Source organism: Scyliorhinus torazame, chromosome 9, assembly GCF_047496885.1.
Source record: "Scyliorhinus torazame isolate Kashiwa2021f chromosome 9, sScyTor2.1, whole genome shotgun sequence".
Taxonomy (NCBI): domain Eukaryota; kingdom Metazoa; phylum Chordata; class Chondrichthyes; order Carcharhiniformes; family Scyliorhinidae; genus Scyliorhinus; species Scyliorhinus torazame.
Window position 1 is genome coordinate 19,323,371 of NC_092715.1, and position 13,692 is coordinate 19,337,062.

Consider the following 13,692-nt stretch of genomic DNA (forward strand, 5'->3'; position numbering starts at 1 on the left):
CTGAGACATAGAATATAAGAGCAGGGAGGTTATGATGGAGCCGTATAAAATGCTGGTTCGGCCACAGCTAGAGTATTGTGTACAATTGTGGTTGCCACACTATAGGAAGGATGTGATTGGACTAGAGCGGGTGCAGAGGAGATTCACCAGGATGCTGCCTGGGTTGGAGCGTTGCAGCTATAATGAGAGGCTGGTTAGGCTGGGGTTGTTTTCCTTGGAGCAGAGAAGGCTGAGGGTGGGGGAACCTCACCGAGGTGTACAAAATTTTGAGGGACATAGATCGGAATAAATGTTTCCCCTCAGCAGAGGGGTCGAGAACCAGGATTTAAGGTAAGGGGCAGGAGATTTAGAGGAGATTTCAGGAAAACAATTTTCACCCAGACGCTGGTGGGAATCTGGAACTCGCTGCCTGCAAGGGTGGTAGAGGCGGAACCCACACAACATTTAAGAAACATTTAGATGAGCCCTTGAAATGCCACAGGCTATGGGCCAAATGCTGGAAAATGGGGTTAGAATAGATAGGTGCTTGATCTGGCACAGACACGGTGGGCCGATTATGTCTTCTGTGCTGTAAAACTCTACGACTCTGAATCTTTGACTTCATTTAGTTCTGATGAAAGGTCATGCACCTGAATCATTAACTCTTCTTTCTCTCTCCAAAGATGCTGCCTGACCTGCTGCTTTTTCAACATTTCCCTACTTTTCTACAAATGTTCTCCGTTGGCCGTGGAGCACATTGGGATGCCCTGTGTTTGTGAGAGAGGGAAGGCAAACAATGTTGTTGCTCCTGCCTCGGTCTTATACAGATGCTCGTCTGAAACTCCATCATTAGGCTTGGGTGTTGCGTGATTCGAACCCAACCATTATGGAGATGAGTATTTCCTCCTTGTATGCAAGGATTCGGAACTCTTCACATTGAAGCAATGAAGCTAAAAAGGTACTTGAAAGTTCTTGTGCTCGGACTGCTACTGGCGTCCGCATATCTGATGTTGCATTTCCGTGCGTCCTGGGGGCTGACTCGGGAATCTGGCCAGTCACTGAGGGACCTCCGCACATTTCTGGAGCAGGCGAAGAGCAAGGAGGAAGACGAGAATGCCGACGGAGGCTCTGGAATTGACTTTGACGCTCTGTATAGTTGGCAACATGCGTCTCCTCCATGCGAGAAGGGGCAGGCCCTCCTGATCCTGGTGACGTCGGCCAACGCCAACATTGACCACAGGAATGCCATTCGCAACACCTGGGCCCTGGGGTGGCAGGAGAGCCCCTTCCCCTGGCAAGTGGTCTTCTTGCTTGGCCAGGTCTCGGACGAAGGAGCAGCCGACCTAGTCCGATTGGAGCAGGAGCAATTCCAGGACCTGTTGGTCGGAAGTTATCTGGACACTTACAGAAACCTAACGTTAAAGGTCATGCACGGGTTAAGGTGGGCAGTGAGAACTTGCCAGCCCGCGTACATCCTCAAAACCGACGACGACTGCTTTGTGAACACGGATAGGCTGCCTCGCTTTCTGGTCAGGGACAACCCGTTCCGCAGCAGGCTCTACGCAGGCTCTCTGTTCGCAGCCGGGAAGAGGGAAGTCATCCGGAATCCCTGGAGCAAATGGTACGTGTCCTGGCAGGATTACGGGAAGGAGCGCTACCCTCCGTACATGAGCGGGGTGGGCTATGTGCTCTCGCTGGACGCTGCCGCCGCCATCCTGAGGGTGGCGCTATCCGTCCGTCCGATTCCCGTCGAGGATGCTTACATCGGAATCCTGGCGGAAGTGGCCGGAATTCCCGTGCTCTCGAGCAGCCGCTTCAGCAAACACAACGTGAACTGGAGAGTTTGTAACTACAGGTACCTGATGGTCATTCACCCCCTTAGCGCTCAACAGCAGCAGGTAGCCCATCAAAACATGGTTCAGGCCCGGACGGCTTGCTCAGATAATCCAGACATCACCAGGTGGAGCTGAAGATGTCGATCTGCACGATGTTGATCAAACCCTTTAATTATCCTGCCGGGAGATCATTTCTCTGCTCGGTACAGTCCAGGATACGTGAGCACTACCTTAAAATTAGAGCTAGGTTGATCAGGGGGTCATGCCAGGAAAGAGTCCTCCACAAAAAGGGCGGTGGAAATACCCGCTAGGTGCTAAGCAATTTGAATCTCACTGAAAGGGGAAACATGTTATCGAAGCTTCTCGTCTTGCACTCACCAGGAAAAAACACCAGAATGCCAAATGACACGACAGGAGAGAAGGGTGCCAATTTGTTGCCAACATGACTCTGATTGGCTGATCTGATTTGATTTATTATTGTCACATGTATTAGTACACAGTGAAAAGTATTGTTTCTTGCCTGCTGTACAAACAATGCATAGGGAAGGAAGGAGAGACTGCAGAATATAATGTTACAGTTATAGCAAGCAGGCTGGATTCACCACACCTCCGAAATCACGCTTGGAGTGGGAGTGGAGAATCAAATTTCCCGATGGAATCGGGCCCGGCACCGCTCCGGTGATTCTTCGGGCCCTGAATATCCGCGCCTTCGCGAATTACGCCGCGCGGCTGGGGGGCCATTGCCAGAGACCCGCCCAGCGATACTCCGCTCCCGACCGGCCGAGTTCCCGACGGCGTGGAACCAACGTGGCATGGCCGGTCGGGATGCTCACTGCAGCCGCCCTGGTGGGGGGAAATCGGGCACCGGGGTCCTTATGGGCGGCCAGGGGTGAGATCGGGCCGGACGGATCCTCGGGCGCACAGCCGATCGGGGGGGGGGGGGCTAGTTTGTTTGTGTGGGTCCGCGGTCCGAGTCCGCTAATGGCGTTCAGCATGGCCAATAGAGACCGCTGCCATGCGCATGCGCGGACTCGGAATCGGAAGTGTGGGGGCCGTATCCGCAATCAAAGCTACGTGAAGCACTCCGGTTCCCTGCTCGCCCCCTGCAGGTAAGTGAATCGGGTTGTATTTTTTTCAGGAAACTCGGGAGTGCAACGCCTGCGTTTTTACAGCGGCGTGGGGACATAGCCCCATTTTGGGAGAATCCAGCCCAGAGTGTAGAGAAAAGATCAACTTAATACCAGGTAGGTCCATTCAAAAGTCTGATGGCAGTAGGGAAGAAGCTGTTCTTGAGTCGGCTGGTACGTGACCTCAAACTTTGGTATCTTTTTCCTGATGGAAGAAGGTGGAAGAGAGCATGTCCGGGGTGCGTGGGGTCCTTAATTATGCCGGCTGCCTTTCTGAGGCAGCGGGAATTGTAGACAGAGTCAATGGATGGGAGGCTGGTTTGCCTGATAGATTGGTCTACATTCAGAACCTTTTGTAGTTTCCTGTGGTCTTGGGCAGAGCAGGCTCCATCCCAAGCTGTGATACAACCAGAAAGAATGCTTTCTTTGGTGCATCTGTAGAAGTTGGTGAGGGTCGTAGCTAACATGCCAAATTTCCTTCGTCTTCTGAGAAAATAGAGTCGTTGGTGGGCTTTCTTAACTATAGTGTCGGCATGGGGGGACCAGGACAGGTTGTTGGTGATCTGGACACCTTGAAGCTCCCGACCCTTTCTGAGGTGTTGCCATGGAGAAAGCAATGGGGAACTATGTTCCAGGCACCTTAGCCAATTGTCTTGTCAACCAATCAGCACCGTTTTCTTCTGTAGTATAAATTGTTGCAATCTTTTGAAATTCGGCATTCTTGTATTTGTCCCAATGAGTGATAGACAAAACGTTCGGCAGAACATGTCTCTCTTTTCAGCAAGATTCAGGTAGTGGAAATCTACTCTGCCCCAAACGCTTGTTCATCTTGGGGTCCACAAGATGTGGCAGCAGAAGTAGGCCATTCGGCCCATCGGGTCTGCTCCTCCATTCAATGAGATCATGGCTGATCTGATATAATCCTCAACTCCACTCTCCCGCCTTATCCCCATAACCCTCGATTCCCTCACTGATTAAAAATCTGTCTCTCTCAGCCTTGAACACACTTAACGACCCGGCCTCGACAGCTCTCTGCGGTAAAGAATCCCACAGATTCACTCCCCTCTGAGAGAAGAAATTCCTCCTCATCTCTGTCTGAAATGGGCGACCCCCTTACTCTGAGATTGTGCCCTCTGGGCCTCGACTCTCCCACAAGAGGAAACAACCTCTAAGCATCGACCCTGTCAAACCCCCTGAGAATTCGATATGTCTCAATAAGGTCGCCTCTCACTCTTCTAAACTCCAATGAGCACAGACCCAACCTACTCAACCTCTCCTCAATAAAAAATCCCTCCATATCCGGGATCAACCTTCTCGGGACTGCCTCAAATGCCGGGATATCTTTCCATAGATAAGGGGACCAAAACCTTTCCCAGTATTCCAGGTGTGGTCTAACTAGTGTCTTGTATAGTTTTAGCAGGACTTCCCTATTTTTATAATCCATTCCCTTTGAAATAAAGGCCAACATTCCATTTGCCTTCCCAATTTCCCGCTGAACTTGCTGCTAGTTTTTTGTGATATGCACGAGGACCCCCAAATCCCCCCATGCTGCAGCTTTCTGCAGTCTCTCTCCATTTAAATAATATTCAGCTCCTTTATTCTTCCTACCAAAGTGCAGAACCACGTTTTCCTACATTATATTACATCTGTCAAGTTTCTGACCTTAATACAAAGGAGTAGAATTAGGCCATTCGGTCCATAATAATAATCTTTATTAGTGTCACAAGTAGGCTTACATTAACACTGCAATGAAGTTACTGTGAAAATCTCCTCGTTGCCACACTCCGGCGCCTGTTCGGGTACACTGAGGGAGAATTCAGAATGTCCAATTCACCTAACAAGCACGTCTTTCGGGACTTGTGGGAGGAAACCCTCGCAGACACGGGGAGAACGTACAGACTCTGCACAGACAGTGACCTAAGCCGGGACCCTGGCACTGTGAGGCAGCAGTGCTAACCACTGTGCCACCATGCCGCCCCTTGGATAGTTGAGTCTGATCTACCAACCATTCAATCATGGCTTATATATTTCTCATCCCCATTCTCCTGCCTTCTGCCCATAACCACTGATCCGCTTATTAATCAAGAACCTATCTATCTCTGTCTTAAAGACGCTCAGTGATTTTGCCTTCTGCGACAAAAAGTTCCACATATTCACCACCCTCTGACTGAAGAAATTCCTCCTCATCCCTGTTTTGAAGGATCGTCCCTTCAGTCTACTCGAAGGTTTCCCAATCCTCTGGCTTCCCACTAATCCTCGCCACATTGTATGCTTTTTCTTTTGCTTTTATGCTGTCCTTAGCTTCCCTCGTCAGCCATGGATGCCTTGTCCTCCCCTTAGGATGTTTCTCCCTCCTTGGGGTGAATTTCTGTTGTGCCTCCCTAATAACCCCCAAAAACTCCTGCCATTGCTGTTCCACTGTCTTCCCTGCTAGTCTCCTTTTCCAATTCATTTTGGCCAGTTCCTCCCTCATTTGTTTGTAGTTACCCTTATTTAATTGTAATACCGTTACATCTGATTCCAGCTTCTCCCTCTCAAACTGCAGGGTAAATTCTATCATATTGTGGTCACTGTTCCTTAAGGGTTCCTTCACCTTAAGATCCCTAATCAAGTGAAATGAAAATGAAATGAAAATCGCTTATTGTCACAAGTAGGTTTCAATGAAGTTACTGTGAAAAGCCCCTAGTCTCCACATTCCAGCGCCTGTTCGAGGAGGCTGGTACGGGAATTGAACCGTGCTGCTGGTCTGCCTTGGTCTGCTTTAAAAGCCAGCGATTTAGCCCTGTGTGCTAAACCAGCCCAAGTCTGCCTCATTACACATCACCAACACCAGAATTGCCTGTTCCCTAGTAGGCTCTGTCACAAGCTGCTCCCCCAAAAATCTCTTAAACATTCCACAAATTCCATTTCTTGGGATCCACTACCAACCTGACTTTCCCAGTCCGCCTGCATATTGAAGTCCCCATGATTATTGTAATATTGCCTTTCTTATCTGCCTTTTCTATCTCCTGATTTATTTTCTGCCCCACATCCTGACTGCTGCTAGGGGGCCTGTACATAACTCCCACCAGTGTCTTTTTACTTTCGCGATTCCTCAACTCTACCCACAGGGATTCTATGCCTTCTGATCCTATATCGCTCCTTGCTATCGATTTAACTTCATTCCTTACTAACAATGCAATCCCGCCCCCTTTGCCCATCTGCCTGTCCTTTCGATAGGACACAAATCCTTGTATATTTAGATCCCAGCCCTGATCCCCTTGCAGCCACGTCTCTGTGATGCCCACAACATCGTACCGGCCAATTTCAATGTGTGCAACAAGCTCATTTACCTTGTCCAGTATACTGCGCGCATTTAGGTACAACACCCTCAGTTTTGCATTGACCAGCCCCTTTTCAAATCTTTCCTCGTTTTTGCTCTGCCTGAAGTTAGATTCTACCACCTTCTATACTCTCTGTTCCACTACCTGTTCTATTATTAAACTCTCCTGAGCCCTTGGCCTTTTAGCTGGTTTAAAGTCCTTGACATTAACCTGCATTCCTTCCCTACCTTCTCCTTTAACTTTGATTTTCTAATTTTCCATCGAACCCTCTGCCACATCATTAACCTGGACTCTTCCCTCCTTGGGTTTTCTAATTTCCCCTGCAACTGAACCCCCTCCCCCCACCCAACCCCCACTATTTAGTTTAAAGCCCTATCTACAGTCCCAGTTCCGCGATTCGCCAGGACTCTGGTCCCAGTATGATTCAGATGAAGACCTTCCCATCGGAACAGCTCCCTCCTTCCCCAGTACAGGTGCCAATGTCCCATGAATTCAAACCCATTCCTCACACACCAATCTTTGAGCCACGCATTTACCCCCTTTATACTTACTGATCCTGAGCCAATTAGCTTGTGGCTCAGGTAGTAATCCAGAGATTATTACCTTTTTGGTTCTGCTTTTTAATTTAGCTCCTAGCTGTTCATACCCACTTCGCAGAACCTCTGTCCTTGTTCTACCTGTGTCGTTGGTACCAATGTGGACCACGACAACTGGATCTTTACTGTCCCACTCCCAGTTCCTCTGCAGCCAGATGAGCTATCCCGATCCCAAGCACCAGGCAGGCAACACAACCTTCGGGATTCTCGATCCTGGTCACAGAGAACAGTGTCAATGCCCCAAACTATACTATCCCTGATTACAACTACATTTCTTTTCTCTCCCCCACTTGAACGGCTCCCTCTATCACGGTGCTGTGGTCAGTTTGCTTATTCTCCCTGCAGTCCCCATTCCACTCCATAGAGGGAGCCTGTTGGACAGTGCCATGTGAGAGTACCCTTTCAGAAATGGGTGTTTAAGAAATGTACCTTTAAGAGGGCAGCGAGGCTACATGAGTAGAGATCAGGAATAAGAAGGGTGCAGTCACAATGTTGGGGGTTTACTACAGGCCTCCCAACAGCCAGCGGGAGATAGAGGAGCAGATAGGCAGACAGATTCTGGAAATGAGTAAAAACAACAGGGTTTTGTGATGGGAGACTTCAACTTCCCCAATATTGACTGGGACTCACTTAGTGCTAGGGGCTTAGATGGGGCAGAGTTTGTAAGGATCATCCAGGAGGACGTCGTAAAAGAATATGTAGATAGTCCAACTAAGGAAGGGGCTGTACTGGACCTGGTATTGGGGAATGAGCCCGACCAGGTGGTAGAAGTTTCAGTAGGGGAGCATTTCGGGAACAGTGACCACAATTCAGTAAGTTTTAAAGTGCTGGTGGACAAGGATAAGAGTGATCCTCGGGTGAATGTGCTAAATTGGCGGAAGGCTAATTATAACAATATTAGGCGGGAACTGAAGAACCTAGATTGAGGGCGGATGTTTGAGGGTAAATCAACATCTGACATGTGGGGGGCTTTCAAGTGTCAGTTGAAAGAAATTCAGGACCGGCATGTTCCTGTGCGGAAGAAGGATAAATACGGCAAATCTCGGGAACCTTGGATAACGAGAGATATGGTAGGCCTCGTCAAAAAGAAAAAGGAGGTATTTGTCAGGGCTAGAAGGCTGGGGACAGACGAAGCCTGTGTGGAATATAAGGAAAGTAGGAAGGAACTTAAGCAAGGAGTCAGGAAGGCTAGAAGGGGTCACAAAAAGTCATTGACAAATAGGGTTAAGGAAAATCCCAAGGCTTTTTACACGTAGATAAAAAGCAAGAGGGTAGTCAGGGAAAGGGTTTGCCCACTGAAGGATAGGCAAGGGAATCTATGTGTGGAGCCAGACGAAATGGGTGAGGTACTAAATGAATACTTTGCATCAGTATTCACCAAAGAGAAGGAATTGGTGGATGTTGAGTCTGGAGAAGGGTGTGTAGATAGCCTGGGTCACCTTGAGATCCAAAAAGACGAGGTGTTGGGCGTCTTGAAAAATATTAAGGTAAATAAGTCCCCAGGGCCTGATGGACTCTACCCCAGAATACTGAAGGAGGCTAGACAGGAAATTGCTGAGGCCTTGACAGAAATCTTTGGATCCTCACTGTCTTCAGGTGATGTCCCGAAGGATTGGAGAATAGCCAATGTTGTTCCTCTGTTTAAGAAGGGTAGCAAGGATAATCCAGGGAACTAGAGGCCGGTGAGCCTTACTTCAGTGGTAGGGAAATTACTGGAGAGAATTCTTCAAGACAGGATCTACTCCCATTTGGAAGCAAATGGACGTATTAGTGAGAGGCAGCATGGTTTTGTGAAGGGGAGGTCGTGTCTCACAAACTTGATAGAGTTTTTCGAAGAGGTCACAAAGATGAGTGATGCAGGTGGGGCAGTGGATGTTGTCTATATGGACTTCAGTAAGGCCTTTGACAAGGTCCCTCATGATAGACTGGTACAAAAGGTGAAGTCACATGGGATCAGGGGTGAGCTGGCAAGGTGGATACAGAACTGGCTAGGTCATAGAAGGCAGAGAGTAGCAATGGAAGGGTGCTTTTCTAATTGGAGGGTTGTGACCAGTGGTGTTCCACAGGGATCAGTGCTGGGACCTTTGCTGTTTGTAGTATATATAAATGATTTGGAGGAAAATATAACTGGTCTGATTAGTAAGTTTGCAGATGACACAAAGGTTGGTGGAAAAAAGGATAGCGATGAGGACTATCAGAGGATACAGCAGGATTTAGATCGTTTGGAGACTTGGGCGGAGAGATGGCAGTTGGAGTTTAATCCGGACAAATGTGAGTTAATGCATTTTGGAAGGTCTAACGCAGGTAGGGAATGTGAATGGTAGAACCCTCAAGAGTATTGACAGTCAGAGAGATCTAGATGTACAGGTCCACAGGTCACTGAAAGGGGCAACACAGGTGGAGAAGGTAGTCTTCATTGGCCGGACATTGAGTGTAAGAATTGGCAAGTCATGTTGCAGCTGTATAGAACCTTTAGTTAGGCCACACTTAGACTATAGTGATCAATTCTGGTCGCCACACTACCAGAAGGATGTAGAGGCTTTAGAGAGGGTGCAGAAAAGATTTACCAGGATGTTGCCTGGTATGGAGGGCATTAGCTATGAGGAGCGGTTGAATAAACTCTGTTTGTTCTCACTGGAACGACGGAGGTTGAGGGGCGACCTGATAGAGGTCTACAAAATTATGAGGGGCATAGACAGAGTGGATAGTCAGAGGCTTTTCCCCAGGGTCGAGGGGGCATAGGTTTAAGGTGAGAGGGGCAAGGTTTAGAGGAGATGTACGAGGCAAGTTTTTTTTACACAGAGGGCAGTGGGTGCCTGGAACCCGCTGCCGGAGGAGGTGGTGGAAGCAGGGACGATAGTGACATTTAAGGGGCATCTTGACAAATACATGAATGGGATGGGAATAGAGGGATATGGACCCAGGAAGTGTAGAAGATTGTAGTTTAGTCGGGCAGCATGGTCGGCACGGGCTTGGAGGGCCGAAGGGCCTGTTCCTGTGCTGTACTTTTCTTTGTTCTTTGTTGAAATGGAGCTGCTCATGTTACTGGAGTGATGTCAGAATGTGGGTGGAGCTGAGCCCCACTTCTGTTTCTTTGGTTTCAGTTTGAGAAAGAGCTTGGGTGTGTCTGTGTTTTTCAGTGAGCTGAATCTGAAGTTAAAAGTGAGCTGCACTGCTGTTGATCTCTGCCATCTAAAGACTATCGATGGATCATTTGGCGAACTCAGAATTGTAAAAAGGTCTCAGTGTTAAATGTAATCCTAATGTGTTCCCGCTTGAAGGTTTGTTAAGTCCTTTGGATGATAAAGGACAGCATACAGATTACTTAGTGTTGTATTCTTTGGGGGGTGTATTTGATTTACGAGTTGCTAAGATATTCACTGTTTGTTTTAAAAAGGTTAACTTTTGAATTCATAGAATAAACATTGTTTTGTTTTAAAAACTCACTGGTCCATTTTCTGCTGTACCATACCTGTAGAGTGGGCCGTGTGCTCCCCATACCGCAATCTATTAAAAGTTGTGGGTCAGGTGAACTCCACGATACACTTTGGGGTTCTCTAAACCCTGGCTGATAACAACAGGGAGAAAGACTGAGGCTCCTGCAACCCTACCTCCTGAATCCCTCTATCTGCCTCACTCGCAGTCACACCCTCCTGTCCCTGACCACTGGCCGAATTTAAGTTAATTAGTCTGAGGGGTGTGACTGCCTCCTGCCACACAGTGTCCAGGTGCCTCTCCCCCTCCCCGATGCGTCGCAGTGTCCGAAGCTCAGACTCCAGCTCATCAACCCTGAGCCGGAGTTCCTCGAGCAACCAACACTTACTACAGACGCGGTCACAGGGAACCACAATGGAGTCCACCAACTCCCACATCATACAGGAACAACACTAGAGGCAGGAAGGGTCCAAGAGGACTGGAAAGTGGCTAATGCAACACCGCTGTTTAAGAAGGGAGGGAGGAAGAAGCCGGTCATTGGTAAGATTTTAGAGTCATTATTAATAATGAAATCGCGGGGACTTTCGGTTGCGGCTATGCTGAGCTAAGTCGCACGTCGGCAGCTCCCGCCAGAAGCGGGCTTTTGGGCTCCTTTTTAGGGGCCCCAGCGGCATTTGTTCAACGGTTCCCAGTGTGGGAAGGTGACAGTATGATTCCCCCGGCACTGTATGGGTTGGACCAGGAGTGGAGCGGTGAAAAAAGTGGTTTTGGTGCAGCGAAAAGTGCGAGGGAGGAAAACCAAGATGGCGGCGGGTGGAGACCAGGCAGCGTGGGTGCAGTGGGCACAAGAGCAGCAGGAGTTCCTCAAGCACTGTTTTTGCGGACCTGAAGGCAAAGCTGCTGGAGCCGATGAAGGCATCGATCGACAAGCTGGTCGAAACCCAGAAGGCCCAAGGGCGGCGATCCGGGGTGGGTGGCAAAAGGCCTCGGAGAACGAGGACACGATCTTGGACCTGGCGGTGAAGGTGGAGGCGCACGAGGCGCTGCATAAGAAATGGCAGGAGAAGTTCGAGGACATGGAGAATCGGTTGAGGAGGAAGAACCTGCGGATTCTGGGTCTCCCGGAGGGAGTGGAGGGGTCGGATGCTGGAGCATACGTGGTCACGATGCTGAACACGCTGATGGGCGCGGGAGCTTTCCCGAGGCCCCTGGAGCTGGATGGGGCCCACCGAGTCCTGGCGAGGAGGCCCAAGGCCACCGAGCCGCCGCGGGCGGTATTGGTGTGGTTCCACCGCTTGGTGGACAGGGAGTGTGTTCTGAGATGGGCTGAAAAGGAGCAGAGCAGCAGGTGGGAGAATGCAGAGGTCCGGATATACCAGGACTGGAGCGCGGAGGTGGCCAAGAAGAGGGCCGGGTACAACCGGGCTAAGGCGGTTCTGCATCGGAAGGGGGTGAAATTCGGGGTGCTGCAGCCGGCGCGACTGTGGGTCACGTTTAAGGACCGGCACCATTACTTTGAGACGCCGGAGGAGGCGTGGACCTTTATCCTGAGGGTTTGTTGGGAGGGGGTGTCGAGAGGGGGTTATTGTGTTTTGGGGGATGTTCTGTTCTGTTTTCTTGGGTGCTGGGTGGGGTTGGGTAAATGGTTCGAAGTGGGGGTTTTGTGAAAGTGTGGGCGTCGGTGGTTGGAAGGACGGGGCCCCGCCGGGGGGGAGGGGGAATGGGAGGCCCGAGGTGGGGGAGCTGGGATTAGGCCGCAAAGGGGAGCTACGCCAGAGAGGGAGGGGCCGGCTTGGTGGAAAGCGGGGCTTTTTCCTGCGCTAGGGAAGGAAGGGGCAGGGCCAGGGGGGAAGGGCGGTGTTGGAGAGGAGCGCAAACTGACTGCCAGGAGGGGGAGAAGAGATTCTCACACTGGGGGGTCGACGGAGTGGCGGGAGAGGCCGGGGTCAGCAGGAGTCAGCTGACTTACGGGAGTGACATGGGGGGAGCAATACAGCTAGGGGGGGACATAGCTGGAGGGGGGGGGAGGGGGGGGGGGGAGGGGGGTGCTGCTGCATTGGCCAAAGGGGAGCTGGAGCTCGGAGAGAGAGTCGGGGCGGGGTTCTGCCGCTGGGGGGAATGGAGAGTGCGGGAGGCGTGGGCATGTGGCTGGCCTAGAAAGGGAGATGGCTAGTCGGTGTGGCGGGGGGGGGGAGCCTCCTGATCCGGCTGATAACTTGAACGGGCTGGTCAAGAGGGCCCGTGTGTTCGCGCACCTGAAGGGACTGAAGGCAAATGTGGTTATGCTCCAGGAGACGCATTTGAGGGTGGCAGATCGGGTTAGGCAGAGAAAGGGGTGGGTAGGGCAGGTTTTCCACTCGGGGTTGGACGCGAAGAATCGAGGGATGGCGATCTTGGTGGGGAAGCGGGTGTCATTTGAGGCGCTGAACATCGTGGCAGACAATGGAGGTCGGTACATGATGGTGAGTGGTAAGCTGCAGGGGGTGCGGGTGGTATTAATGAATGTATACGCCCTGAATTGGGACGATGCCGGATTCATGAGGCGCATGTTGGGTCGGATTCCGGACCTGGAGGCAGGGAGCTTGATAATGGGGGAGGACTTCAACACGGTACTGGATCCAGCATTGGACCGCTCCAGGCCCAGGACGGGTAAGAGGCCGGCGGCGGCCAAGATGCTGATGGGGTTTATGGACCAGATGGGGGGAGTGGACCCATGGAGGTTTGCCAGGGCGGGGGCCAGGGAATTTTCCTTTTTTTCCCATGTCCATAAAGCCTACTCCCGGATAGATTTCTTCATTATGAGCAGGGCACTAATTCCGAGGGTGGAGGGCACGGAGTATTCGGCCATAGCCATCTCAGACCATGCCCCGCATTGGGTGGAGCTGGAGCTAGGGGAGGAGAGGGACCAGCGCCCGCTGTGGCACCTCGATGTGGGACTGTTGGCGGATGAGGAGGTGGGCGGGCGGATCCGGGGGTGCATTGAAAGATATTTAGAGGCTAACGACAATGGGGAGGTGCAGGTGGGGGTGGGCTGGGAGGCGCTGAAGGCGGTGGTCAGGGGAGAGCTAATCTCCACTAGGGCCCATAAGGAGAGGAAGGAGAGGGGAGAGAGGGAGAGATTGGTGGGGGAGATATTAAGGGTGGATAGGAGGTATGCAGAGGTCCCCGAGGAGGGATTACTCAAGGAGCGACGAAGCCTCCAGGCCGAGTTCGACCTGTTGACTACCAGGAAGGCAGAGGTGAAGTGGAAGAAAGCGCAAGGGGCGGTGTATGAGTACGGGGAGAAGGCTAGCCGGATGTTGGCACACCAGCTTTGGAAGTGGGAGGCAGTGAGGAAGATTGGGGGAGTTAGGGATAAAGGGGGCAACAGGGTGCGGAGTGCGGTGGGAATAAATTA

The 13,692-nt window shown here is 51.0% G+C and overlaps 1 protein-coding gene across 1 annotated transcript in view; it reads left to right on the forward strand.

The window, feature by feature from the left end:
* LOC140429089 (beta-1,3-galactosyltransferase 5-like) overlaps positions 1 to 10,302 on the forward strand; it is a 30,707-nt gene extending 20,405 nt beyond the window's left edge. Inside the window, exon 2 of the mRNA XM_072515653.1 lies at positions 663 to 10,302. Coding sequence (XP_072371754.1) covers positions 891 to 1,949 — 1,059 coding nt within the window. The 5' untranslated portion in view covers positions 663 to 890 and the 3' untranslated portion in view covers positions 1,950 to 10,302. The remainder of the gene's footprint in view (positions 1 to 662) is intronic.
* The last annotated feature ends 3,390 nt before the right edge of the window (positions 10,303 to 13,692 follow it).